This window comes from Falco biarmicus, chromosome 2 (assembly GCF_023638135.1).
Source record: "Falco biarmicus isolate bFalBia1 chromosome 2, bFalBia1.pri, whole genome shotgun sequence".
Classification (NCBI taxonomy): domain Eukaryota; kingdom Metazoa; phylum Chordata; class Aves; order Falconiformes; family Falconidae; genus Falco; species Falco biarmicus.
Window position 1 is genome coordinate 118,167,653 of NC_079289.1, and position 27,954 is coordinate 118,195,606.

Consider the following 27,954-nt stretch of genomic DNA (forward strand, 5'->3'; position numbering starts at 1 on the left):
TCAAGAAACAGGAACTGAAAAAAATTCCAATCAGTAACAGACACAAAGTAATAGTAACTACTCAGAGTTAACCTCAAAATGTTGTTTCAAAGCAAGTCAGACTTTAAGGCTGAAAAATGCTAACAAGCAAATCGCAAGCTATAAAAACATCTGTTAGCATTCCTGTGCTTTGTTATTTTATTCAACAAAAACTTCAAAGCTGTAGTGTCTATGTATTTAAACTCAGTCAGCAAAACTACCTAGGAAATACACGCTATGAAAATGATAGATACTTTCTGCTTCATGGACACCAAACCAACACATCCAAAGTCATCGACTGGGACGGACAAATACTTTGTTCTTCATGAACAACCTCCTTATAAGCTTATTCTAAGGAACATGATGAAATGAAAGCCTCAATCAGGAATTCAAGCCATCTTATTATTTACCATGTGCTGCAAGTTTCCAGTATCCTTCTCTCTGTACTGGCTTTGCAAAGCAAAATGTTCTTTCTGAAAGAAGAAAGTTACAGTGGAAACAAGTCAAAATTCAACCCTGCAGCACAGATTTGCTTTATACAAAAGTGCTAATAATCACAAAATACACTCTGCCTTGTGAAGTCTTAACTGAGCACCATTTAGAACGCTTCTTACAAGTTAATCTCTGGCAGCAAAAGATGCTATTGTCAATTTAAGAAGTGTTGTTTATACATTTAATTTTGACCTTTTTATTTAAGCATAGATCTTTTTAATCTTTCTCAAATGTGCTTAACATGACATTATTTTAGGTAAGCCACAGGCTAAAAAAAAAAATATCCAAAGGTTTTCACAAGGATCATACAGATTGATGCTCAGTGATATTGCACAAAAGTATTAACTGGAAAGGAATTTACTTGTACGCTACTGAGAGTAGAAGGGAGTACATTTGCTTTTTAACTTCATAAAATTAAATTAAGCACTTCCTACTGAAAAATTTAAAACTTCTAATGAGACTACTGAAAACAAATACAAGAAAATGCTTTTCATTACAACTCATTTTATTCTACCCTTCTTAATTAAAGCAGCATAGATATATTTACAACTCATCTACTCAAGTTTGTTTTGCTGACTGCTTTTCCAACTGACAGCCCACACTCCCTAGATGTTTTACCATTAGCTTTTTCTGTGAGGTCTAGAACCTGTTCCTCAAAGCATGTCTCTCCAAAATATGAGTTCAGAGGTCTAGGAAGGCTGGATAGCTAGATGTACATCAGGAACTAACTGGCATTCCATCCACAGGACAAGACAAGAGCTGACAGCAACCAAAATCCTCCTGAACACACATCACGTGAACACCCCACATCTCAACATCAACTGCGGATCTGCTCCTACTGTTCAGCATGGCTTGCTAATGCCACCGTAGCCATACACAGCAGTAGGTTCTGCAACTCAGGTAGGAGTCCATTGCTTGGGTCATGAAGCCCATTAGTCCTTTGGAAAATTGGCTATGCTAGAGTAGGAAAAAAAACCACAAACAACAACTTGCTGTCCAGCTGGGTCCTGCTACCCGATTCCCTCTCCTGCTTATGATAGTAGTCTTCAAAAGTCAAGTCTGTTCTGCAGTTCTTCGCCCTTTGTTGTCCCCTGGAGTCCCACCACCAAGATCAATACAGGTCTACAGGCTGCTTAACACTAAGTTTCAGAACTCAATAGCAGCACATAGCTATCACAGTAACAAAAAAAGTCATAAGGTGACAGTGATCTAGTGATCAAAGCATTTGAGAGGCGTCTCTATCGCTTAATGCTTCAGCCAGGTCCCACAGAAAGTCCATGGCAAAAGCAGAGGTTCTCAGCTGGCAGATGGCCCGCGGCGCTCTGCCCTCTGACATTTCGCACCAGAACGGTTCCCGGGGGTACCGGGGCCCTCAGCAGCTTTCTGAGCCACGGCAGCCACCAGCACTCCCAGTGGCACCACTCCACTTGGGCCTGACACGAGTGCTGGTGTTAGCCCTCAGCTCCAGAGAGCAAACACTGGTCGGTAAAATTACAGGTACACAGAAGATACGTAAATAATGCAGATGTTACCCCTGTCCATTAGAATACACACGGGTTAAAGAGTGAAGACACACAACTTCTAGATAGAAAATTGTATCCTACAAAGCTTGTCATGTCAACTATGTTACCCCTGGAACAGCTGGTCTTTGTTGGTACTCCTGATTTTTAAGAGGCCATAGTTGTGGCTTACTTGGTATACATTTTACTGATTCATGGCAACCAAAACAGTATTCAAGTACACAGATGCTTCATAACCAGCTAAGCTGAAACCATCTAAGAAACAGCACCAGATGGAAGTCTTGCTCACTGCATGCAACTGAAGAAAAATGAGCTACACGTAGCTTATCTATACTTCATGTACAGTTAACATGCAAAGACAGAAGTATTAGTGTTTATCAGTAGATGCTATTGTTAGAAAAGCAGCTACACTGGCACATAAATCAGCACACTTGCTGTGCTCTTGGAAGCAAGCTAGAAAAACCTGGCAGAAGGGAACTTCCGCCAGAGCTCACCCAGACATTTTGTTGAAGTAGAATCACCCATACCTATGTCTCGCCTGAACAGTATTTGGAGATACTATTCAAAAGCAGGTCAGACTACAAATAATTTTCCCAGACAGCCTAGTATCCTCACTATTCTGCTACTAGCAAAATCTCATTTCCTCAAATATGTTTTTTTGGTGGGTTTATTTTTTTTTTTTTGTGTGTGTGTGTGGTTTCTCTAATTTTCTTGGTTTTTGTTTTGACATCCAAAGGAAAACAAGTAAATTTCTGTTCTTTGCAATGGTCCTTCACTTGGTAGGAAGAACATCGCATGTTCCAGTATTTCTTTCACAACGGCCAACTGCCTCCTTCAGCCAATCAGCCCTGTACAAACCGCGATAAACACTGTTCAAGTGCCCACGGGTCCTCCGATCGTCTCATGCTTAAAGTGGAAATTTGGTCTCATCTCAACAAGCAGACTACTGCTACACTTGGCAGCTGCTGGCAGACAAGAACAGATGTTTATCCGAGTGATTTACCACACTGATCCAATCATAGACACGAGGCATTTAGGTTTTGCTCAGGTCTCTACCTAGTGGGATCTTGGGACTTAGACTGCTTGAGTCACAATCCACTAGCAGCATTTCTCAACTAAGAAGATGTTTCCCCCACCAACTTCAAGCTTCCTTGGTAAAGCTCAGGACTCCCAACTCATTCTCCTCCCTCAGTCATCCTCCTAAACCTCAGCCCTCTAGCAACCTCTGGGATTTTTTTGGAAAAGGCAGCAAAACTCCTGGAAAACACGCAGTTCCTGTTGCGTAAAGAGGGTAAATAAAAGAAGTTCTCTTCATAGTAACATACAACTAAGTGTATCTGGGTCATGTATAAGGAGCCTTCAATGACTATCAGATTTATTCAGAAAACAGAGAACTCTGCAGCTTAAACCCGCATGTTTTAGCTCCAGTCTGCCACTAACCAATATCACAACTTCACCAGTTGTCTGCCATCAGCAGCCTCAAGGTGACCAAGTTGGAAAAAAAGCTGAAATAACATTACAGCAGCTGAAAATAACAGGCTCAGGTATAGCCAAAGGAAACAAACATATACCTTGAGGTTACACTGCCACTGGTCTAAGAGATATCACAGTTACGACTCGAAAGGTAAAACTTTACAGACGAGCAGGACACAGCCTGAACAGCTGTAAGATTATGGAAGACAGAGTGGACCAATATATGGTGCCTGTGATTTTCTGCCAAAGGAGAGGGCAACTGCACTGCGGTAAGAATAACCGCATGAAAGAAACCCATCAATCAAAGCTAGTAAAGAGCCATCGTATCACGAAGAGCTCATTTCTTTAACAGGGTTCATATCAGAACAGAATACAAACAGGCTGCATTCTGTGCGGTTCATAATAAACCTATTCGGGCTAAGAATAGTTGGATATAATTTTTTCTTCACTGCAAACGGGTCATTATTTCCAACACCTGCCTGCATACATGAAGTTGCTGAATACTTCCATGCAATTAGTAGTTACAGCACTGATTAGCTTATATATACACATCTTGAACATGTAAATTAAGTTAGATTTTGGGCTAATAAGAGCCCAGTTCTGGAACTGCCTCCCTGATTTTCCCCTAAACAGTCAAAGCACAACACAAGAGCAGAGCACTGTCTCCTCGAGGACAGACAACGTAAGACCTTCCAAACTCTGACCCAAGAGCTAAACAGACGCTCAATTATTTACAAAACCATTAAAATAAACACAACTTGTCACTTTGTGCATGTTTATATACTCACCTCTAATTTGATTTTATCTGGCAGACAAAGTTCTACTCATTTCAGGAAGAAATGCTTCCTTGCCCTTTGTCTGGGCTCTATTGAATAAATACACTGCACACGTTACACAGCACACTTGAAGGCGTATTTTCAAATCCCAAGCAACTCAGATCCTTCTTGGGTATTTACGGCTTTAAAGTCTATCAGAAGGGGTAGAGAGTATCTAAATGTTACACTTTAATTTTCTTCTTAAACTTAGTTTAATAAAAACCTATACTGCAACTATACATTTGCAGCTCTGTGAATAATGGTATTTTTCCCAGGGAAGAACTAGCACAACCAAACACTTCCTCAGGCAGGAGCAGAAAACCTTCCTGCAATTCAGTCAGCTCACTGAGGGGCCACTTTTGATCACGAATTTTAGATTAGACAAGCTATAGAATATATTAATGATAACGTCATTTACTTGACACAGAAGATTCGACACCTTCTTTTGTAAAAAACTTTTCTTTTTTTTGGTCACCATTATGGTGGAGTAACTTTTAGTGAAACAGGTTATTTCCAGACTGACAGTTAATCACCAGCTGCCTGAGTGGAAGAATGGCCAATTTTAATCACACCAAGCAATGCTACCTAAGAATTATAGTTTAGGATATAGTTACACCATGGTATCACTAATTAACTTCTTCCCTGTGTGCCTCACTGCTAATCGTACAGGGACACAACAGGCTAAAGCAACAGCTTTTACACAATTGGCAATTTGTTCCTGGTTGGTAACTCCTGCTTTCCCCAAGAGCCTCACAGTGGTAGCAACAACATGAAGTAGCAAAGTTGCAGGTCTCACGGCAGAGCCCCCCCAGACACCCAACAAAAATTCAAACAGGGAGGTAACGTTTGCACTGGTCATACACCCACGTTCTCACCCTCAAAAATATTTTGGCAAAGAACCCAATCTCAGTAACACTTCATTCTTTTCTCCTCCCTTGCCCTTAACGTTTTACTTTTCCACATTCATTATTTAGTTCAAGTTTTTAAGCAATTTTGAGTTAACTTGTAACGTGACCTGCAAATGCATTGTGTAACAAGTTCAAAAAAATAATCTTCTAATGTTTTCTACTTACTCCACACTTCCAGTAGTTCTTTGCTACCATCTTCACAGGCCTGTGACTCCAACTTTAGTTTGCCATGTTTTCTGTCTTCTAATTAAATGGAAGGGTTTTTTACCCCTGCCCTTAAGGCCACACTGCGTTTGCTTGTTGGGTCCTAGAATGCAATCTGCAGACCAGTTCTGAGAATATGTGATTTACCACTTATCAGAAGAAGACACTGCTCTTTCATACCTGTGCTAAGAGCATGAAGTCACCACATCAAGCAGCAAAAAGAAGAGAAGTCTTAAAGGCACAGCAGCAGGCTGTCCCCACGTGCCAAAAGACGAGCCAGTGGGGCAGACCACCGGCCTGGCTAAACAGAGAGCTTTGGCTGGAACTTGGGGAGCGGGGGAAAGGAGAGCTTACCCCTTGGAGAGGACTACAAGGATGTTGTGAGGTTACACAGAGCAAAGGTTAGAGAGATAACAGCCCAGCTAGAGCTCAGGCTGGCCACTGCTGTAAAACATAACAAAAGAATGTTTTGACAAACACATTAGAAACGCGAGGAGGACGAAGGATAATCTGCATATTTTACTGGCTGCGGGGGAGAACGTTGCCACAAAGGATGAGGAAAAAAAAGCTGAGGTACTTCATGCTCTCCTTGCCTCAGTCTCTAATAGCAACACCAGCTACCCTCAGGGTAACTTCCAGCCCTGAGCTGGAAGACGGGGATGATGAGCAGAATGAAATCCCAACAGTCCAGGAAGAAACCGTTAGTGGTCTGCTGCTCCACTTAGACATACACGAGTCTATGGCGCCAGATGGGATCCACCCAAGGGTGCTGAGGGACCTGGCAGTGGAGCTCACCAAGCCGCTCTCCATCATTTATCAAGTCCCGGCTAACCGGGGAGGTCCCATCAGACTGGAGATTAGGCAAAGTGACAACGATATACAAGAAGAGCAGGAAGCAGGATCCAGGGAACTCCAGGCCTGTCGGCCTGAACCTGGTGTGGGGCAGGTTATGGAGCAGGTCATCCTGAGCACCATCACACAGAACACGCAGGACAACTGGGGGAATTGGGCCCAGCCAGCGTGGGGTTATGAAAGGCAGGTCCTGCTTGATGAACCTGATCTCCTTCTACAACAGGATGACCTGCTTAGTGGATGAGGGAAAGATCATGGGTGGTGTCTACCTGGACCTTAGCAAAACCTCTGACCATCTCCCAGAGCATCTCCCATCTCCCTGGAGAAACTGGCTGCTCGCGGCTCGAACAGGTATACTCTGTGCGGGGTTAAAAGCTGGATGGACAGCTGAGCCCAAAGAGTGGTGCTGAACGGAGTTACACCCAGTTGGAAGCCAGTTCCACATGGTGTACCCCAGGGCTCAGTAGTGGGGCCAGTCCTGTTTAATACCCTTATCGATCTGCATAAGGGGACCGAGCGCACCCTCAGCAGGTCTGCAGCTGGCACCAGGCTGGGGGGAGTGCTGACGTGCTGGGGGCAGGAGGCTCTGCAGGGGGTCTGGGCAGGCTGGGCGGATGGACCAAGGCCAGTTGTGTGAGGTTCAACATGGCCAAGTGCCGGGTCCTGCCCGTGGGTCACAGCAGCCCCACAGCGCTGCGGGCTGGGGGCAGAGCGGCTCAAAGCTGCCCCATGGAAAGGGCCCGGGGGTGCTGGCCAGCAGCCGGCTGGACATGAGCCCCCAGTGTGCCCAGGTGGCCCAGGAGGCCAACAGCACCCTGGCTCGGATCCGAAACGGTGTGGCCAGCAGGGCCAGGGCAGTGCCCGTGCCCCTGTGCTCGGCGCTGGTGGGGCCGCACCTCGAGCCCTGGGTTCAGTTTCGGGCCCCTCAGGCCCAGAGGGACGTAGGGGGGCTGGAGCGTGTCCAGAGCCGGGCAGGGGGCTGGGGAAGGGGCTGGGGCACACGGCTGGGGGTGCTCAGCATGGGGAGGAGGGGGCTCGGGGGGGACCTGATCGCTCCCTACAGCCGCCTGACAGCGGGTGGTAGCGAGGGGGTGTAGGAGGTGTAGACATCTCCCAGGTAAGTAGTGGCAGGGCAAGAAGAAACAGCCTCAAGTCCTGCCAGCAGAGGTTTACTTTGGCTATCAGGAACAATTTGTTCATGGGAAGGGTGGTCAGGCACTGGCACAGGCTGCCCAGGAAGGTGGTGGCATCACCATCCCTGGAGGTGTTTAACACACACGCAGACGTTGTGCTTAGGGACATGATTCAGTGATGGACTTGGCAGTGTTGGGTTAATGGTTGGACTTGATGGTCTTAAAGTTCTTTTCCAAACTAAATGACTACGAAACACACGAGGAACAAGAACCCCTGCACCACCACCAAAGGCTAATGTTCTGTGAGCAAAAAACTGCCTGCTCAAGAATTTCTACCAACAGTGGATTTAGACATGATTTAGACAAGCACTGGAAACCAGAACTGGAAATTCCAGTGGGTTCATTTATGCAATTAATTTTAGAGGCAAAGAAAATCTCACGTGGTATGCAAACGCAACATCTTTGCTACAGAACAAAGCTGTACCTTTTACTGCCATGCAGCAAGTGATTGAACGAAAATCGTCAGGTTCACTGTAGCTGGTGTTGAGCTACAGTGTTTCTATGCAGAAAAACACAGTGTACCTGGGGTTTTGTGCTTGGATACTTACCTTTACATCTTCCAGAGTTTCATAAAAGCATTGAGTTTCATTTTAAACATGCTCCTTCTCCAAGTCCTTTAAAAGCCTAAAGCAATTATCCCATCATCATCATCTTACATTTTCTCATCCTTTCCAATTTAGAAATCCCATTACAAAAGCCTCCACCAGTAAAAAGCTTGTGCCTCATCTAGTCTCTATCTGGTTAATTGTTTTTTCCATTGTAAGATCCTTTTATCAATACAGATGAGTTTATCTATGCACATTTTGTGCTTCCTTCCTTCCTTGTTAGCCTAAACAGCTCTTCAATCTAAGGCAAATTATAACAATAATGCTTCCTTCTTCATCAAGGAAGAGACATTCCCACCTGTATTAAGACCATTAGGAAAAAAACCCCACAACTAGAAAAGTGCAAGAGTGCCACAATCTATAAATGAATCAATATTATGCTAGGTTTCAGAGTACTGTGGATGATCTTTTCAAATTTGATCCAGTAATGCCTTCGTTCAGTAAATAGCGTTATATGCTTTTAACTGTGCTAATAAAATTCCATCATCTTCTTCCCCGTGTCAAACAGAAATACAAATATTACCATTAAGGAGCTTTAGCATTTGACAGGGTTGCCTGGCTAAATACGTGACATATTCTTTCAGGCTGGCAGTCTCAAGTCAGCCTTCTCACGGCTAGAATTACCTACTGGGCTGCTTCTCCCTTCTCCACTTCTATTTCTGTCACTACAAAAAAGCTCTATTATTTTTTAATATTTCAAGAACTCTGAACATTCATGCACTCCATTGTACAAAACTACATTTCCCCCCTGCTTTCCTTCAAAAGCAAACCAGACATGAATTCAGTTTTCACAGTGTCAAAGACTGTGCATCTCAGTCATGTTTCTAGGCAAGTAAAGTTTGCTTCTGAGCAATATATTCTTTGAAATATAGTGAAAGCAACTGTAATGATTCAAAGGATGCCTGAATTAGTGCTTCCTCTCCCACTCCTTTTATAAATATTATGCAACAGAGGAATTCTTTTTTAAGCCACTGGAATTCTTCCATTGCTCAACTTCCTCTCAATTCACCACAAAACTCATGTGCAGGCAGAGACCCCCCTCTCACCAAAGACGTAACCTTCAGGCTGCTCACTGCTCTTTCACATTATGTGCCAAAAATAGTTCTGAGTATCAAAATAGTATTTCCATGACAATGACTGTTAAAAAACCACCCGGACAAAAGCGATAGCTTTGTCACTAAAAAAAGTTGATAAAGATGAACTACAGTCTTCACAGTAAATTAAATTATACTGCCTTATTTTTTCCTTTGTTCCACTTAATACTCCTGTGTTTTGTACTTTGCCTCACTTTGAGGGCCATAAGTGAAGCAGTCTTTCTCAATTTTTAAATTATTCACATGTATACGTAAACTGTTATCTGCAAATATCAGTACTGAGAAATTATTATGAGTACTCCATTACACAGTAATTTTACATATACATGTAGCTTATTATTTAACATTAGCACGTAAACACTAATATATTCTTAAAGTATACTTAAGCTTCCAAGTCTGAAGGATGAACCATGAAAGACACTGACTATCTAGTACTATCTAACATCTGCAACAGCCCACTTCATTTTAACACCGATACCTACCTACTCAGGCATGGGTAAAGTTTAGTAAAATACAACAGCTAGGACACAAACAGGAGAACTGCAGCTTCTTCAGTTGCACCTGGAATACTTGATCCAAAATACTTTTGGAATACAAGATCCAAAAAAGCCTCTGTGCATGGTTTGAACAATAACCATACAAAAGACTGAAAAATTTGCACATTACATTTAACAACTTGCCAGAGTCAGCTTAAATTGAATCAATCCACTTTCAATCCTGTTATTGTCAGCATACAGAAGACACCATTTAAGTTCATTCTCCTTTAACTTTGCTTTGCACCTTTGTGAAGCTTAACATTTCTGCTCAGATTGAATTAGACCATCTATTGCTGTTGACAATGCAGTGATGCGTCACTTGCAGTTTTCAGTGTAACCAGAAGCTTTCACCTGAGCCGCCTGGAGAGGCTTCACCAGCATGCTTCTCACTTACGACTGCGCAGTTCAAGCAGCACCTGGAACCCAGAATACACGGCTAGTACCGACTTCTAGACCAACAGGATGAGACGTAGTGACAGGCTGCTAACTTGCTCCTACCTCTTTACAGCTGTTCAAGCGTTGGCTTACTACACCAAAACAATGCAACCAATCACTTTTTGGCTAAAGCTAGTATTTTGACATGTATTTCTATTGAATAGAGTAGAAGTTCTTGCCTAAAGCATAACAGAGAGTACATGCTGATTCTAGGTAGTATCATCTAGGAAGACTCAACCTCCAGCTCTTTTCAGTTTTGGAGTTCCACAAAAGAGAAAAAGAACAGGTACACTAACAATGTTATGCCAACATCCATTATTTTTAACTAAAGCACAGTTAACATTTAAGCCTGAAGGAGAGCTAGATCACTCTCCTCCCTTCCCCAAAACAACTTTAAACTGTATTTATCCAGCTTGAGGGCAATGAGTATACAATTCAGTCTGTTTAAGGTCTTTTCTCTATTTACAAAATATATTTAGATAAAACATTTTATTGTGTGTTCAACAAAGACTGCAGACAGCTTCACCTTTTCTTAGTTCTTAAGTGTTCACTAACAAAAGCCAGAGTAAGCAAAACCAAGAAAGAATTCAAAGACAGCAGAGTTTCAAAGAGGAAAACAGTACGGTATACACTTTATGAGTAGCCCTGTAAAGGACAAATAACTGCATTTCCTTTTGTCATCATTTTGTCATCTAGCAGCACTACAGATGCACAAATACCACAACAGTCTGTATCTCCCGATTCTGTAAGCAAGAGATTATTTTACCATAATACTTAAGGCATAGGAATGTATTAGCAGAAGCGTGACTCACCATCGCATTCATTGAGTGTTGTAGTGACAGAAGAGTTACTACATAGTTAGCACAAGACGCCCAGCCTGAGCACAGTAAAGCATTTTTTCTTTTGTGCCATCCTAGGTGTTACACCACCTTCAAGATCAGAAGGCAAAAACCTATTAGGCTTTTGGCCAACTAAATATTTTATACCTTCAAAAAGTTAGAATAATCAGGCTGCTACTAGAAGTAGCAAGGGATCTGAGAGAAGTTTCTTTCTTCATTTAGCAACAGTATGAAGAAGTACTACTCAATGTGGTATCTGTAATAAGCTATGTTCTTTTCATGCGTTACTTTCATGTAGAAGGGGAAAGCTTCTATTGGCAACTCTTATTTGGTGAGCTTTAGTAACCAGCAATCACATTAAGAAAATCCTCAAGTGTATTTTCAGCATTACTAAGATATCCATAAAAATCCATCTTGAAAGTAGTGAAGATTTTTTTCCTAGAGCATGCCTCTATCAGAAAAAAGGCTTTTATTGGTCCCTAAAACTGCAAAGGTACAGTGGAGTACTGGAAAAACGCTATTTGTTATAAATAATTGACTGCCTGAATTACCTCAGTCTTATAATTCAGCACATCAGTGGTTAGAATCATAGTATTTACACAAAGCACTGGTGATGGAACAAAAATTCCATTAAGAATAATTACGAACCAGTTCTCACTAATACTGTTAGGTGATTAAGTTTTCTTCAGTTAATTAGAAACCTAAAAATCAGACTGACTGATTTTTAATATATACCAGACAAAAAAGCAAAAAGAAAAACCAATCACACTTTGAGGGCTATAGTCAGGATCTATAGCGTTCACGAACAGACTATTACACTTCATATAATGAACTACTCCATGCTGTCTCCCACAAACAGGGCCCTTCTGTGTTTCCTAGTGCAAACAGTGGTTTCACAAGTTTCACAAGCAGCCCAACCCAGTACAAAGCCATGCTGTAGCTAAGGGCAGTCCTACCCTTCCTTGCTCCCCACTTACTCTATCTGCCTCATCTGCTAGAATTAGCTTCCCCTAGTATCACCTCCTGTTGGATCAAACTACACCCCCACAAACACTAACGCTGATAAGGAACTTTAATACCTGTAGCCATCTTGTTTGCACAGCATTACTTTAAATCACATGAAGCTACCCTTGAAAGCATACTAAAATTTCATGTACTTGCGACACAACTAGTACAGTCTTTTCTTGCTGGTAAATTCAAGAAAAAAAAAAAGATAAAAATACAAGTTACATAATTACAGACATTTCAAAGTGATTTAGTAATTTTCACTGGCAACCAAAACCATACTTTGGTAAATAAGACACACAACAGCCCAAATTCTAATATATCCCCACTATTCAGCCCTTAACAGCTTAGAAGAATGGCAAGGAAGGCTATGATGCTCAAGTCAGTTCTTAAGATTACTAAATATATTTGTTCCCCCCAAAACAAAGGTAAGTTTTTTAAAACTATGTATATTCTCTTGATGGCCAGAAAACTCCAACTATAGCTTTTTTCTACTTCAAGAGGAGCAGAGGCTGTTAAATGCTACTGGAGACACAAAAAGGACCTATCAACCAGTTTCCTGACCTTTAAGGATGACTTTAACACCAAGGACCTAAGACTCGGGTATCACCCAAGTACAAGGAAACCTCTTGGTTGTGAGCCAACAATCAGAAGACTATACATTACCAGGAAAGCCAATCAGACTAACAGAACAAAGTTAACGCTTTTCTTACCTCAGTTTAAGACGTATATAACCACATACCCACCTGAAGCATAGCTTCCTTCTGTGGTACAGGGAATGCTCTCTCCTCGCATGTGGATGGTTTGTGAGTGGGTGGAAGATCAATCCTGTAGCGAAAAAAGAATGAAATACGACATGCCGTATTTGTGAAGCCCAACTGAATCGTCAGATAGTTACTTTAGCTGCCAAATCCTCCAACACTCAACATTCAGGGACACACACCTCTCAGTCAGCAATGACACACACGAAATACTGTCACGCTGAACACATCCACCACTAGTAATAATTCAGGCACATGCTTTTTGTAGAAAAGCACTGCCTATAACTTGTTATTTATCATATAAGGTGTAAAGTAGACCTCCACAAACTCCAAACTAAGTAGGACTAGGGATTAGTAGTATCTATCATCATTTCTAGGTTATGAGATACAGCTTGAGCAACGCTTACTAATACAGCTTTTCTTTGAAAAGTCTTTGAGAAAGCCTTACAATCAATACACTACATGCAAGACTTCTCTATTGTAACTTTCTCAGTGAAAGCAAATGGTTTTAAAAGAAATAAAACATTTAAGACTAGACATATAAATGTGCTTTAGCTACAGAATTCAAGAGAAATAAACAAGAAAGTGACATTTCAAACCATGTTAGAAATTACTGTTGTAGGAAAACACTTGACTCATCTTGCTCAAGAGATTCAAATTCTGAAACTTATTTTGTGCTAAACGCTGCAAGTTATTTTATTCTATTCCTCATTAGATATATACAGACATGACAGACATTTTCATTTCTCATTCAGTTTAAGTGTTAACTGTATACAGCATGTGTGAAAAGGCTTGCATTTACAGATATTCAAAACATCATCACTTCTTATACGTGTTCCAAACAGGGTCTAGACATCATACACTTTTAACTGACAAAAATCTTTTCAGACTTTTTTAGTTTGCTTGGTTTTGTTTGACTATATTGGATGCTTAAAAGAAGTAACTGCCTGTCTGCGCCAGAGACTTGAAGAAATAACCAACATTCCAGAAAGCGCGCCGAGTCACACATCTGTGGGCGCTTGCTTCATTTTACACACACCCCAGGATAAATCTTAGCAAACCTTCACTGCAGCAAAGCATGGTCAATCTTCTCTCATGTTAGACCTATGGTTATGATAAACTAGCAGTCTGTACCATCAATCAAGACAGATCTCTCCCCTGTCCTCCAGCTCAACTGATGAGTTTCCTTTAAAAAAAACCAACAACTTCTGAAGAGTTAAATAAGATTACCTCTAAAGTCATTCTTAGCTGCCTCATTTCTTTTTCAGAAATTCAAGTGATTTTACATTTTTCTACTCTGAAAACACAGCCCTGAAATTATGACAGCTAAACAGCTGTTAAGTAAACTCAGACATTCAAAATCCTATATAGAACAAACACTTTCTGCATATTGCTTTGTTTCAAAAAAAAAAAAAAAAAAAAAAGCAACACATACTCACACTTTGTCAAGATAGGATGGCCTTTTTTTCCTTGGGGTCAAGAGCACTGTCACAAAGATGGTGATGATAAAAAGAGCAAGGACTGCTCCAATCACAGCCCCTGCTACAGCAACAGAAGATGTCTGCTTAAATGGCACATCTGCAATGTGATAGCATAGATTACACCTTTGAGAAGTTCACACACTTTCAATACTCAGATAAGCTTTTTCAGCGTTGCCCTGAGAAATGTTTCTTCCTTCCATGACCGAAGAGAAAGCTTTGGCCTGCACTAGCACTCTTGCAGTATCAGGTCAAGTCACCCCATTAAAAAAACTGGTTGAATTAAGAGAACTCATGAATCATATATATGATTTCAGAGATTTCATCGACTACTTTCAATAAATACTAGCTGCATGCTTTTATTTTCAAGTTCAAGGCAAGATTTTTACACTTACATGAGCAAATGAGGTGTTAATTCAAAAAGCTAGACAACTATGGCTTTATTGGCAATCTTTCTTTAAAGCCACTGAAGTCTGCAGAAAGGAAAAAGGGAAACTTAAAAGCAGAGGGAAAAAGAAATATACTACTAGGAGCAATGAACACGTGAACTCACTAATAATCCGCTTACACTTACCAATAAGTAAACCCTAACACCATCATCTCTACGACTTCCTACTTCAAGCTACAAGAAACAGCCACTTTGTAAATAAATTTTAACAGGGATAGAAAAACTTTTTTTTTTTTTAAAAAGCACTTTTAACCTCAGCGTTGTCAAATCCAATGTTTAACAACTCTCATACGGAATTAACACCCTTGTCAGTCTTTAAAGGTCACCCATTTCACTATGCTAGAAATTCAGTAAGTTTTAGATCTCAGGACTGTGAAAACTGCTTGCATACTTTATTTCAGTATCATCAATCTCAGTGTTTCAAGCTGGCATCAACAGGCGTATCAAAATGTTGCACAGTTGGAATAATTCACTTTAGCTTCAACTAAAAATTTTACCTGTAAAATACTGGTAGCATATAGAAATAATGCTCTGATCTATACTGGTTACTGGGTCAGAAAGGTAAACAGAAAAAAGAGTTTAAAATTAACACAGCTCTATACTTGTAATGTATTTCTAATAGTTTACTTCAGCTATTTTCCTTTGGAAATAATCCTGTGCTGTTTCTTGAAACTACACAACCATCCTCTGTTTATTACCAGAGGAAATTTTAAGAGCTTCTTCAACTATATATTCTATTCACACGTCAAAAAAACAAAGCTACGCAGTATCTTTTACCAATTACTCATCATTCTAATGCTGTTCTGCCTGTATGCTGGACAAAGCCATCTTTTTCTCATCCCTCATTTGGAAAAAAAACCCCAAATAACCCCAAACCAAACCACCTTCCTTCCAATTCAATAAAGGCATCCCTGTCCTCTCACTGCATATGAAGACACACAACATTAGATACATACAGAAATACTCCCCTGGGATCACTTATGCAGGCATGTTTAAGTAGCTTGGGAAAAAAAAAAAAAAAAAAAAAAAAGAAGAAATCAGCGTTTTGTGTGACTATCTTAAAGTTAAGGCATAAAGACAGATTAACAAGTTGCAGGAAGCTATTTCACTCCAGAAGATTAATGTAACATACCACCCTCATTTGATCTTTGTTCTATTTTACAAAACAGTTTTCTTGGCATAAGCTCCATTTACGTCTGATACCAGCCTACATATCCGTAAGAACAATAATTCCCACTGTCTCCAGCAGAATGGGCACACAGAGCAGTGGAAGGCTCACCTAACCACCGCATTTTAATTGGCTTCAGTTTAGTTTCCACTGGGTGCTCGTAAGTAGGAAAGTTGCAGGGAACCAATATACACTGTTAGGTCCAGAGTACACAAAGATGCTTTGGTCTTCTCATTACACCAGGAGAGTTTGACTTTTCCCTACTGCACTAATTTCCCAGAGTCTTTTTTTCTGGTGAACTCTCCTATAATATTGAAACATCAAAGTATTTTATCTTCATTGAAAGTTCAGCCACTAAATCCCATTTTGGGTGAGATGACAATAGCCTCCCACTTAGTACTGAACACCAAGAAAAATAGCAACATCCCAGAAAGTGCAGTGACATACAGGAACTGAAGTGCAATTACCAGAGAGCTCACTTTCTTTGCTTTTTTTGAATCACGTTGGCAAAAAAGGAGGCACAAAACTTCTATCAGTCTCACCGGAGAAACGATCAGACACCCAGACTACCCTGCCAAGCTGAACAAGCCAGAGAGCACCCGAGGTGCGTGGTGCCAGCTACACAGCATCTTAACCACCAGGTGGTCAGAAAAGATGGGAATCTATTCACTCCAAGAAATATGGTTAAAATAGAGCTACAGTAACTGAAAACAAAACCTGAAAAAATAGTACTTTTTTTAAAAAAAAAAAAGAATGTGAAGCCTAGACAGTGTATGAGCTGTGCTTAAAGTGAAAGTGTTTGGACAGCACCTATCCCCATTTATCATTCCCAAGGTTCATACTTTTAAAAATAGTTTCTGAAGACACTTATTTTGTAAGCTTTGAGTCTCCACGAAGGCATGCTAAAAAGCCCATCTCGGCCAGCTTACCAACCACTGGTAATGTTATGCTTTTTCATCTCCAATTTTGAGAACGTACCTGTCAAACATTTTTGAACACTACCTATGTTCCAGAATGTAACAAAAAGTTTATTCACACAACAGCCATTTATACTTACAATCAATTCTTTTTACAGCAGACATAATGTACAAAACATTGCAACACGCGTAAGCCCTATCGCTATTATCAACTTCAAAACATTTCAACTTCTTAACCCATAGGAATTAAATATATATATATTTAAAAAACAAAACAATCCACAGAGACAAAAGCAAGATATCCCATGTGGAGAACAGGCTTATGGTTACGTTTATTTCCAAATAACACCATCTTTTAAAGATGATATATCAAGTATTTTTCATTTGAAGAGAGGTATGGTATCTCTATTCCAGAAATAATTTGGATCAGAACCTTCTGCTAGAAAATCTAACTCCTTTCCTTGTGTTTGCACCCAAACTACAGCTACACACAATATAATTTGCTATTGTTCTTGAGACTTTGGTCAATCATGTTATCAGTACTCTGTTAATCCAAACATGAACTTAAGTTCTTCAGGGATGCTTTTCCATTTGAATTTCAAATAAAGCTGTTGTCTTACTCTTCTTTAAAAGACATGCAGTCATATGCAATCACAGTGTATTGTCTACAACGTTCAATACAACTATTTTTGTGAAGCTCTAAATGCTGTAAAGCTACCAAAGATCTTGAGAATAGAAAAGAACTTCCAGCATGAATGCTCACGCAGCAGCCATAATTACGCAGCCTATTTCAAAGGCAGCAAGGATTTTTCCCTTTCCAGGTTTCAAATACTAATAGCCTTACCAGCTTCATTTTCCTCGAGCTAAACACTTAAAAATGGCACTTCAAAGTATCTACTATTCTAATTATGAATTTATAATTGTTCTGTAATTCCTCTAAAGTTATTTCATTCCTCCCTACATCATCATCAGAACTAGTTTGGTGAACCTGCCCAAGACAAAAAGTAGAACTACTTCAGAAGTCAAATGAGATGCCCTACATACAATGCTGTTTTCAAGAACAAGTTGTTAAATCAGTATTGATCATTTGCAGGGAAAACAAATCCACTGCAGTACAGAAACTGCACAGTTTATTCTAAACTGCTGTTTCACAGATGCTGTAACAGATTCTGTAGTTGCACCATCAGAGAATGTGTTTTCACTATGTGAAGTAGCAATGCAAGTGTGCACTTCCCTAATAATCTGAGATGTTATTTAACCTCTTCAAAGCAAGCGCTATAACTTACTCAGAAGCAGCGTAAAACCGCTGATTTAACTTCTGGTCATAAAAAAATCTAGCAAATGCTTTGACACCTCTTAGCATGCTTAATGTTTATTGGCACCCAGGAAAACAACCAAATTTGCATTAGCCTCCAGCTTCAAAATCTGTTAAGAGTTTTCTCCTTAGTTGTGTCCACTTCTCCAGCTTTCAAATTCAATGCAGGATTCCCACAAAGCCTCAGAAACAGGTCTCTGAAATTGCAGCCTGTGTACTTGCAAGAAAAGTCTGGTATTTGTTAATGAGTTTTGACATCCTGCCAATTACAGGCCTAACTATCTTACTGTATGTACATATACAGACACTAGCATAAGCTTCAGAAATCAATGACTATAAAAAATATTTTTCATCTTATTCAGAGACAAGCCTTTGACCTGTTTACACAGTTACTCCTCAAAATTTTGTTCATAAGTTAACTTCAGTGCAATGACTTTAAGTACATAGTTACAAGAAGGCTCATTAAAATGCTAAGAGGTATTCATTTTTGTGCAGAAAAATCTGAAAATAAAGCTTTGATTCTGCTGTAACTCTTTTTAATTTGTGAAGTATTTGCTATACAGAAGCATTAAGTTTACCATGGATGGTATCTAGATTGGAGTAATTCACTTAATCTGTGAAGTAAAAGCCCCCAAGGATTTTAGTTGATCATTGCCTTAGGTAAACTTCTTTCTAAATCAGAGAGCCAAGACAGCCACTTTTTATTCTTAAACGATTTTCAATGGCAACTTTAATTTAGCCTTTTTTACCTCTGACATAGACCAATATAAGCACTCTGCATTAAAACTCAAATCTTAAACAGTAGTACAGCATTGGGAAAAAAAGCAGCTCAAATACATTTTCCCCAGATTCAATATTTCCATTGTGTCGAGTCACAATATAAAAATGCCCCCCCCCCCCCAAAGAAAAAACATCAGTTTCAAAAAGTTTATTCCTCCTCTTGTGTAAGTATAAACAATCTGAAAGTGATCAGCCAACGAAATGAACCGTAGGTACATGTTTAGTTTTCAGTGGTCACTACACATACCACTCCCTCCGAGATATTACCGAGCCATCTATGTGAGAAACAAAGTCTTCTTCATTGTCATCATAACATTCACCACCCATATACTTCATTCCCAATGTTCCACCTTCATAGTAATCCATTGGTCTTTCATAACGTTCCTGGTACCTGTTAATATTGTCTATATTGTTCCACTCAGGTTTTTCAGGGTCTTCTAAATAATCTTTAGATATTAAGCTGTTCATTGGATGCTTTATCTCTTTTTTTATACTGTCAGGGTAAGAATCCACATCATCTGACTGAAGAACATCTATTTGAGACTCTTTCTGCATATCTGATGGTGGAATGTAGTTCTTAGCAAAGTAGTCACCACGGAACGTCCGTCTTCTCCTATAGCAGATAATTCCAACCAGAACACTGACAAGTATGAGGAAGAGCGCCCCACCCACCGCACTACCGATGACGGTACCCCAAGTGTCTTCCTGCATGGCTGGCAAGGTTGATGATGGGAAATCTATTATTCTAGGCTCTGTTGCTAAACCTGTGATGCCATCAGTCGAAGGGTGCCAGGGAACCGTGGGCAGTCGAGTGGTAGTAGTAGGAGGATCTAATGGAAAGAGCAAAGAAGTAGACAAGACACAGAAAAGGCACAGAATGTCAATGCAAGCTAAATCAGTTAAGGGTTTATAAGAAAGCAAAGTTGATGGGTATGTTCTACAAGAATAGTTTTTCATTCTCAAGTTCATGGCACTACAAAAAAAAAATCATACACTTCCCACAGGCTTTGAACAAGCTTTATACATGTGGTTTTGAGCTATACTGCAGCAGGATAGGAAGTATGGGGAGGAAATAAAAGTATTTTTTAAAGTAGACATCTTGCCCTCCTCAAAGCAAGGTGATGCAGCTTTTCTGCTCAGATGTCGACTATTCATAGTTCATTTACTTCCCCCATGGAAGAATGCCACCTATTAGGAAAAATCCAAGCAGTCCTTCTATCTTTCCAGGCAGCAGTTAGAAATACTCGATCAAATTAATTGATTATGCCACAGAGTAAATTATTCCACATCAAATTCCCACTTCAAAAATAGTTCAGGGCAGCAAATGCAAGAATGAAAAACTATGAGTTGTGTGCTCAGTCAGCAGCACATGAACTACTGATTTTTAAGCTATTAAGCTATTCTCTCCAAAAACATTTGTTGCATTAATACAATTTACTCCGCTACACCTTGGGATTAGTTAAAGAAGCACAGTTAAAAATGGCATGTATTAATCTCAAAATAACACTTATGTTGAGTAAGGAGCTTTCAGGATTTTAAAATTAAAGGGAACATTTGAAGTAAAAATGATGTCTAGGCATTGTCCTATAAGCAATTTGATCCCTCATGCAGAAAGAAATTTCCGTATCAATTTCTTAATAGAAAATATAAACTGATTCACATCACGTTATGCAAGTAAACAACAGATTGCCAGATACCAAGCTTCTCCAGCACTCAGCTTTTTCCTTTGTTCTTTAGATCTACTGGAGATCACATCTGTATTGAAGACGGGGTTGCAAGTGATGGGCTGATGACACTGAGAAAGCCTCCTGAGATTATCCCAGTCAATCGCAACGTGACATGCAACTTCAGTTTCTATTTCTGTGCCACACTGAAACTGAATAAAACCGGCTTTTTGCCTCACCCAATGCAAGGTAATTTTCAAGTCAGTAAAGCAACAAACACTCAACATGTTACTATAGCTTGAATATTTTAGAGAGAATATTATATGGACGGCCAAGTAGCTCATTATGTCATTTAGTTAAAAGCCCATAAGCAAGATTCATGGAACTACTGCTACTGTATTGCAGAGGCACCCTAAATTTACCACCACAAAAAGCAAAATAGATAGAATTGGAGATTTGTCATGCTTCCAGTTAGTTGACAAGTCATAACTTGAAAGATTCATAAATATATTTAATTTTACTAGTCAGACTGCCATACAATTCTCATACTACACAGAATTGCCACATTTGTCATGATCACTACAAATCATACTTCAGACTGCACCTCACTGCTGAACAGAACATTAAGCTTGACAGAAGTAAGGTTTTACACAGATTTTCAAAGCACAGAGTTATATTACTTGACTATGTAGAAGTGGTGATTTGTTAGGGAGCTATACATAAATGAAATTAATTTGACAGGAGACAGGAAACTGAACAAGGAAGATTCACTACCAAAATGAACAAGAGGAATTCAGATGATTTTAGTAACAAACAATTTAAAGCAAGTTTAATAATTTAACAAAGAAACAGAGATTATGGAATCCTAGTTTACCAGGGTTCCCACATCCCACAAAACCACAGGTCAAGAAGTTAAACTCAAAACCCTCTTCCTTGAAAATATATTTGCTTTAGACACAAGATTTGTTAGATTAAAATACAGTTTCAGGCAGTACCAGCAATATCTTCTTCCAGGCTGTATGTACTTTGGTTTTTTAGACTGGCTTTGTAATTGTTGATCTATTTCCCTCTGATAAAGAGGTCTTAAATCCCATCTTCCACATACACAATACAAAATATGCATTCCCAAGTACGTAGTATTTGCATCCTGGCAAGTTCAACCATCAAACATGTGAAATAAACACAGTGGCAATTACAGTCTATTATTAACATATTAAAATACAAGTGATTTGCAAAACACTTCCTTCAAAACTTCCATTTCATCCACCAGTTGTCAGGTAGTCCCAGTGCATTATCTAAAAGCACTAATTAACATATTAATCTCAAATTCATTGCAAATATAGCATCATTTCAGTGTTCATTTTGAAATAAATTCCTCGAATATATAACCATGAATGCTTCTACTGTCTATTTGTGTCAGGACCTTTTATTGCTGAAGAATAATGAAATCAAAATAGTCCCTCCTTGTTTATACGGCCAGTTACAACTAAGAACATGTAAAGTTAACTTCTGATGTCACCCAGAGCTTTCTGAAAGTAAAGCTAATTTTTTTTTTCCTCTTCCCTGCACCCAAATAGAAAACAACATTAAAACCAGGAAAGCCAGAGTTTCTTACCTCCACTCCACATAATTTTGCATGTAAATCACACCTTAAATACTATCTCCAAATTAAGGAAATTCCACTCTTGTCTGTTGGTGTGAAAGACTATTCTTTCATACCAACAAGCTCTTTAATTATAAGATTTCACATTGTCACTGATATGTGGTTTTGACTTCTCAATGCTTTCCACAGAACATTAAGCACACCACTTTAAGTCAATTGTTTTAAATGACACTTTATTCAAAAAACATTGATTTCCTACTGATTGTTTTTTCCTAGTTTCTTTCAAGGCCTTTGACAATCTTCTACCAAGAAAAGCAAGATTTACTCTCTACTTCAAATAAAACTAATACCTTCTCAAAGCACCATGGTCACTGTACACTGCTTAGTCTTCCCTCTATTACTTATTTCTCAGATGTTTCCCATGGAAGTCAGTACCAACTTTCAAAAGCTTCTGGTATTTTTACTTTTCCCTCAAAGGACTGTTCTTGATAGTTTTCCCAGCTCTTACAATCCAAATAAATGTAGAAACTCTGCTCAAGATAAGTTAAGACATCCAACTACAAGATACGTCTCACATCACCAAACACTACATCTTCACTCCTCAATCCCCCTGCAGTAAAGCCTTGTTCAAATATCCAGGACCCATCTTTGTTCCTACGGGAATTCCAAGCCAACATGAAGCCTAGTATCAGGGATGAATGGACAAAGAGATGGACAAATCATCCTTAGAACCACACCATTAGCTTCAAAATCTTAGGTTAAGTCCTGTCTTGGTGTGCTTACAAGCACACCATTGTAAAAATCAGCTAGAGAATCTATTTTTAAACTACAACCCACTTGGGATTCAGCCCACTTCAAAATATTTCACAGGTAAAGGGACCACCTCTATAGTAATGAAGAAGAAAACTCAATAGCGGCACACACATCCTTTGGCTAAAACGTGTCATTTAAGCATTACAGAAACAAAGTTTTGGAAGGGAAGGTACCTTGGCTAGTAGTTGTGTATTAATACAAAGTAGTTCCAAAAGCCATGACAATGCCTAGTTCTCCCTATTTAAGGCAGGACACAAAGCCTACACTATTCAAGCCCCACACTTCGACTCCCACAATCCTGTCTTTGCCTTCTGCAAGAGAAAGGCCTGCTATCAATGACTTGGAAAGCAGCAGTGAGTTGGCTTCACACAAATTACAAGATACTTCTCTGCAGTTCTCATTTTACCAAGTGAAAAGTGTCTGCCTGTACGTGAACTATGTTTGCACAAAGACATATTTACCTCTGCTTCTTAACTTGCTGCTACTGCTGTATTTCCTTTAGATGCTAAATACCTAAAAATTCAAGTACTTCATAACTATGTAGCCAGGCATTATAAAAACAGCCCTTTCTTCCAACTGCTGAACAGCTTATGGTGCAACAACCTTGTAACAGCAAGGAAGGTAGCCTTTCCATGGAAGAAGGCTTTCTTAATATCTGAGGTTTAATGATTTTTAGATTTATCACAGCTTCTCCAATCATTCCTACTCTAGAGGAGTTGAGTAGCCGTTACCAACACTGCATAACCTTCTCCCCACAGTGTCTTGTATACATGGGTTCTGCATTAGAGTTAAACATTTTGCCTAGGAGTATCTTCAGTCTGTTCCCCTCCATTTTGGCAGCATGATTGAAGAGTGGTTCAAGCCTGAAGGCAACTGACCATTTCTTTCATCAATCATCCTTTTTCCAAGTCCAGTGTACTTTTGCACTTTCCAGTTGGAATTTCCACACACCAGATAGAGTATTTTGGCATTTTTTTTTGACATGAGAAAATATGTTATCATAACCTCAAGCTTGCAAGCAATATTCAGGAATGATGTTGAAAGTTCGAAGCCTGCTATACCAGGCAGCACACAAGTCTGCAGTCAGGGCACTCCCTTTTCCATACAGCAGAAAAAGTGGGTTTTATCACTATCCCTAATACAGCTGCGTATTCACAGTGCTCTCAGAAAAGAGGTCTATATATGAAGAAACAGAAACAGAAGTGATGATCAGCCTGTGCTCTGCTAATGCTGACAATATCCACTCTGCAAGAAGGTGACTGTTCTTAGAAGTCACATCTTCCTAGAATTGCTGCAACTGCTGGCTAAAACCAGCTTTACTTTTAACAAAAAGTCTCCTCCAAAGGCAGGCATTTAAAAAGATGACAGAGAAGCAAGTCTATTTTTATCTTAGTACGAGTCTCACAGGTCACCTCTCTCTCACAAATAAAGAAAGGGGAAGCCTCAGTAAACAACATGAAGGTGAGGGAACACAGAGCCAAGAAAATAAAATTCAGTTCCTTGTTTAAAAAAACCAACCCCTGAGTAAATGTACATAGATGAAGTGCTTTACATATAGAGCTGACAACTTGTTTTGGAAAACCTGTTGCTGTAGGACCAAGTCAGGAATTTCAGCACTTGATCACCTCTGAACTCCCTAAGGAGCACGACTTGCTTTTGCTGGACAAATATACATGCCAAGTTTAACTTTACATCACTGAACAAGTGAAGTGTAGACACCTGTGCCTTTAAAACCAGCATTAAAAAAGGCTCTCGCTTCAAACACCCTATATTTAATATTCCCCTACCTGTATAAAGCTGGATCATCTCCTGTAATGGGAAGCTGGTAAATCTACTATTTAGTCCCCTGTCAACTACTTATCTTATATTTCCTTATTCCACTTCAGGAGTCTTAACATAAAGGTTAGGATCACAGAATTTATTAAAAATACAGCTTTATTTTTCAATAAAGCATGTTAGGACCAAAACCATTTTTTTGTTCATCTTACATTCCAATCCTACAACACATTCCAACTTACTAGCTTTTTTTCCCCTAGCAGTTAAAAATCTTTACAACTACCAGCATCATGACTGTTCAGAAACATCAACTTCATAAATCCTCTTTGACAGCTTCATAATTAACATTTGAAAGATGGTGTGATCATACAGCTTTGACTGCTATCTTCAAAGTTTCAGTTCACATTTTTGCCATGTTTTATACAGTGTAAAATAGGCAAAATAGAAACATAAATTAACTGAGCTATTCTTTTACAGTACAGCAGTGCCATGTTCACCATCACTAGTATCTAAGTATCTAGATAGTATCTGCTCAGTGAAGTCAAACATGAAGGTGGTAAGCAGTTTGACTTAAAAGTTTACTACTGCAGTCTCATTTTCAATACTTCTGACACCAGTCTCCCACGTTCCCCTCTGCAGGGTAACCTGAATGACAATTAAGATGGACATATTTGTTATTTCAGTCACTGATCCATCCTGCATAATTTTAAGGTCATTTCACCTACTTAAAAGAGCCAGTCACACTGAAAAGTTATTCTTACAGTTACAATAAAATGTGCTTACTATTAATTTCTGAAAGTAATACAGGTACTATACTTCGATTGCCTCACCTATCTCATTTTAATCTTATCTCCTAAACACATAAAGTCTATACCAAACTGATTAAAAGCACCATCTATTATCTTCTCCAGGCTATCTAAAAGCCGAGTGCTGGATGCTTGTTTCAGCATTAAACTGATGTCTACGACTTGCCTGAGCATTAGTTGTAGTGATACAGCACCAGATAAGTTGCCTAAAAATCATGTTTATTTTCTCAGATGTTGATCATGCTACATGTCAAAGTTAAGTTCTTTAAAATTGAAATTAATGTCAGCTAAAGTATTTGTATGGCTGCACAAGCATGTATGTCTATTCTGCTTTTTCAAAAATTTGATTCATTTTAGGAAATATATGCGATTTTATAGTTAACCCAGTTTAGTCTGCTATTCTCAAACAAACTGAATGATAGCCTTTTATTTTCATGTATGACAGCCAGGGTAAAAAGCATGAGTTGTAATTACAACACATCATATTCACAGAACTGACAACTTGAGAAGTGGTGGACTTTAACAAACTTCACCCCTCCTTACAGTTACATTGAGGCTCACAACAGAGCTATAAAAACATGTATCATTATTTTCTGAGTAAACGTATTTGAATATTACACTCCAAGAGAATATTTCATCCTATTTAATGATGATATTTTTGTTGGACTTGATACAATGCAACAGTCTTTGTAATTTTTTTGAGACTGTCACACAGGCAGTTATTCTTCTCCATAAAGGAGGTATTAGAACCAAGCATCCAAAAGTAACTTCTCACAGAAATTACGCTCATATTGATTTGCAGCACTTGTCAGTTTTCAAAGCCAGAACTGTTCACAAATAATTCCAATGTCTCAAACTATTTAGAAGCTCCCAGTTAACAAGGTCATCGACTAATCAGTTAAATAGAGCTTACTGGTTGTCCACAATACCCTGCAGTGCAGTTATGTCAGTCTGACAAACCCAATCCTTTTTTGTGAAGATGCAGATAACCGTCAAATACGAGTTCTAAAAGATGTGGTTTCAAACATCCTGTACCTTCAGTTTTATAATCTTAAGTTTTCATTCTCATCTCCACCCTTACGTCTTCATATGTAGTTTTAAATTCTTGCAAAGAAGTCGTCTATGTTTTTATCCTTTAACTGGACAACATGCACTCTGACAGTTCACATTGTGGAATAACTCATGTCAAGAACTTGCTAAAGAGCATCACCACCACCCAACATAATGAAGTTTTAATTTTCAAGTCTATTATCTTCCTTACAAAATGATAACACATTAGCACTTACTGATCAAGCTAGCTATTAGCTAATTTAGCTGATCTGTTATGGAAATCTGGAGTGCTTTTTCATTTGTATAGCACTATTCACACATACCCTACGTCGTGCTGTTCTTTCACAAAGATGTCATAGTGAAACATTAATTACGTTGTGTTAATAGATATAAGGATGTTTTCCAGCAGCGGTGGTGCTAAAGAGACACACAAATTTACCACACTAAGATCAACAAGAGTTCTGCATAAGATACTTTATAGTTACTGGATATATGCATCCTGAGAAAAGGAGACAATGAGTAGCTGGAATACAACGCACACATACAGATCATAATCCTAACTTCTTTAAAGCAGAGCATCTTTGACATAACTAAACATAATTGTTCCCCTCCCACTAATACGTCTTTTCCAATTTATTACAGGCAAGGCACAGGTTAATGTTATGCAGGTTAACATTGGAAAAAAACCCCAAACTTCATCTACCAAGAGAATATAATCATCTCAGAAGCACTATGTGAACTACCTCAACCTCAAGAACTTCCACTGTACATTGCTGTTACTGAAGCCAGGTCAATCCCAAGTTTTATTGTAGCTCTCAAATCCATACTTTCAAAAGCTCTTCACACAACTGAAAGCCCTTAATATTTTATGCATCAACTGGCTCTTCAGTTTGCTATTTCAATCACTGACCAAAAAAAAATTCCAACTTTTTAGCAAAGACTTACCTAATATGTAGATTGTCTTCTGATCACTTCTCTGACCAAGTGAATTAGTCACCTTACAGATGTAAGTCCCAGTGTAGTTGTAAGTCAATGGGCTGCTGAACTGCAGAGTATTGTTGACAGACAGCAAACCGTCAGGCCATTGCCCATCCAACCTAAAACAGAACAGTTATATTCCAACTGTCAATCTTTAGATTACAGTCTAACAGGTTTAAAATGCTATTTGCAATAGTTTAGAGAGTGAGCTTATCCGTGCTCTGACATTGTCAATGGGCTTTCATTGGATATTCTCAGCATTCACTCAACATTCAGTGCTTAATTTCTGTTCCAAATCCTTTAAATGACAAATCTGCTGGCACTAGCAAACTGTCTACAGATAACACTGCTACAGCTAAGAAAGCATTATCACAAAAGAAATTGGGGGAACAATCCATCTGCAGCTCT

General features: G+C 39.2%; 1 protein-coding gene across 6 annotated transcripts in view; it reads right to left on the reverse strand.

The window, feature by feature from the left end:
• Positions 1-27,954, reverse strand: part of NECTIN3 (nectin cell adhesion molecule 3) — a 69,672-nt gene that overhangs the window by 3,149 nt on the left and 38,569 nt on the right. For 2 of the 6 annotated variants that reach the window (XM_056328119.1, XM_056328117.1), the window contains exons 5-8: positions 27,514-27,665; positions 14,190-14,328; positions 12,736-12,817; positions 429-491 (exon numbers count right to left, since the gene is read on the reverse strand). In XM_056328119.1, coding sequence (XP_056184094.1) covers positions 429-491; positions 12,736-12,817; positions 14,190-14,328; positions 27,514-27,665 — 436 coding nt within the window. Of the gene's footprint in view, positions 1-428; positions 492-12,735; positions 12,818-14,189; positions 14,329-16,851; positions 19,687-27,513; positions 27,666-27,954 lie in introns of those variants that run through there. The other 4 variants (XM_056328122.1, XM_056328121.1, XM_056328120.1 and 1 more) reach the window with 3 other exon arrangements.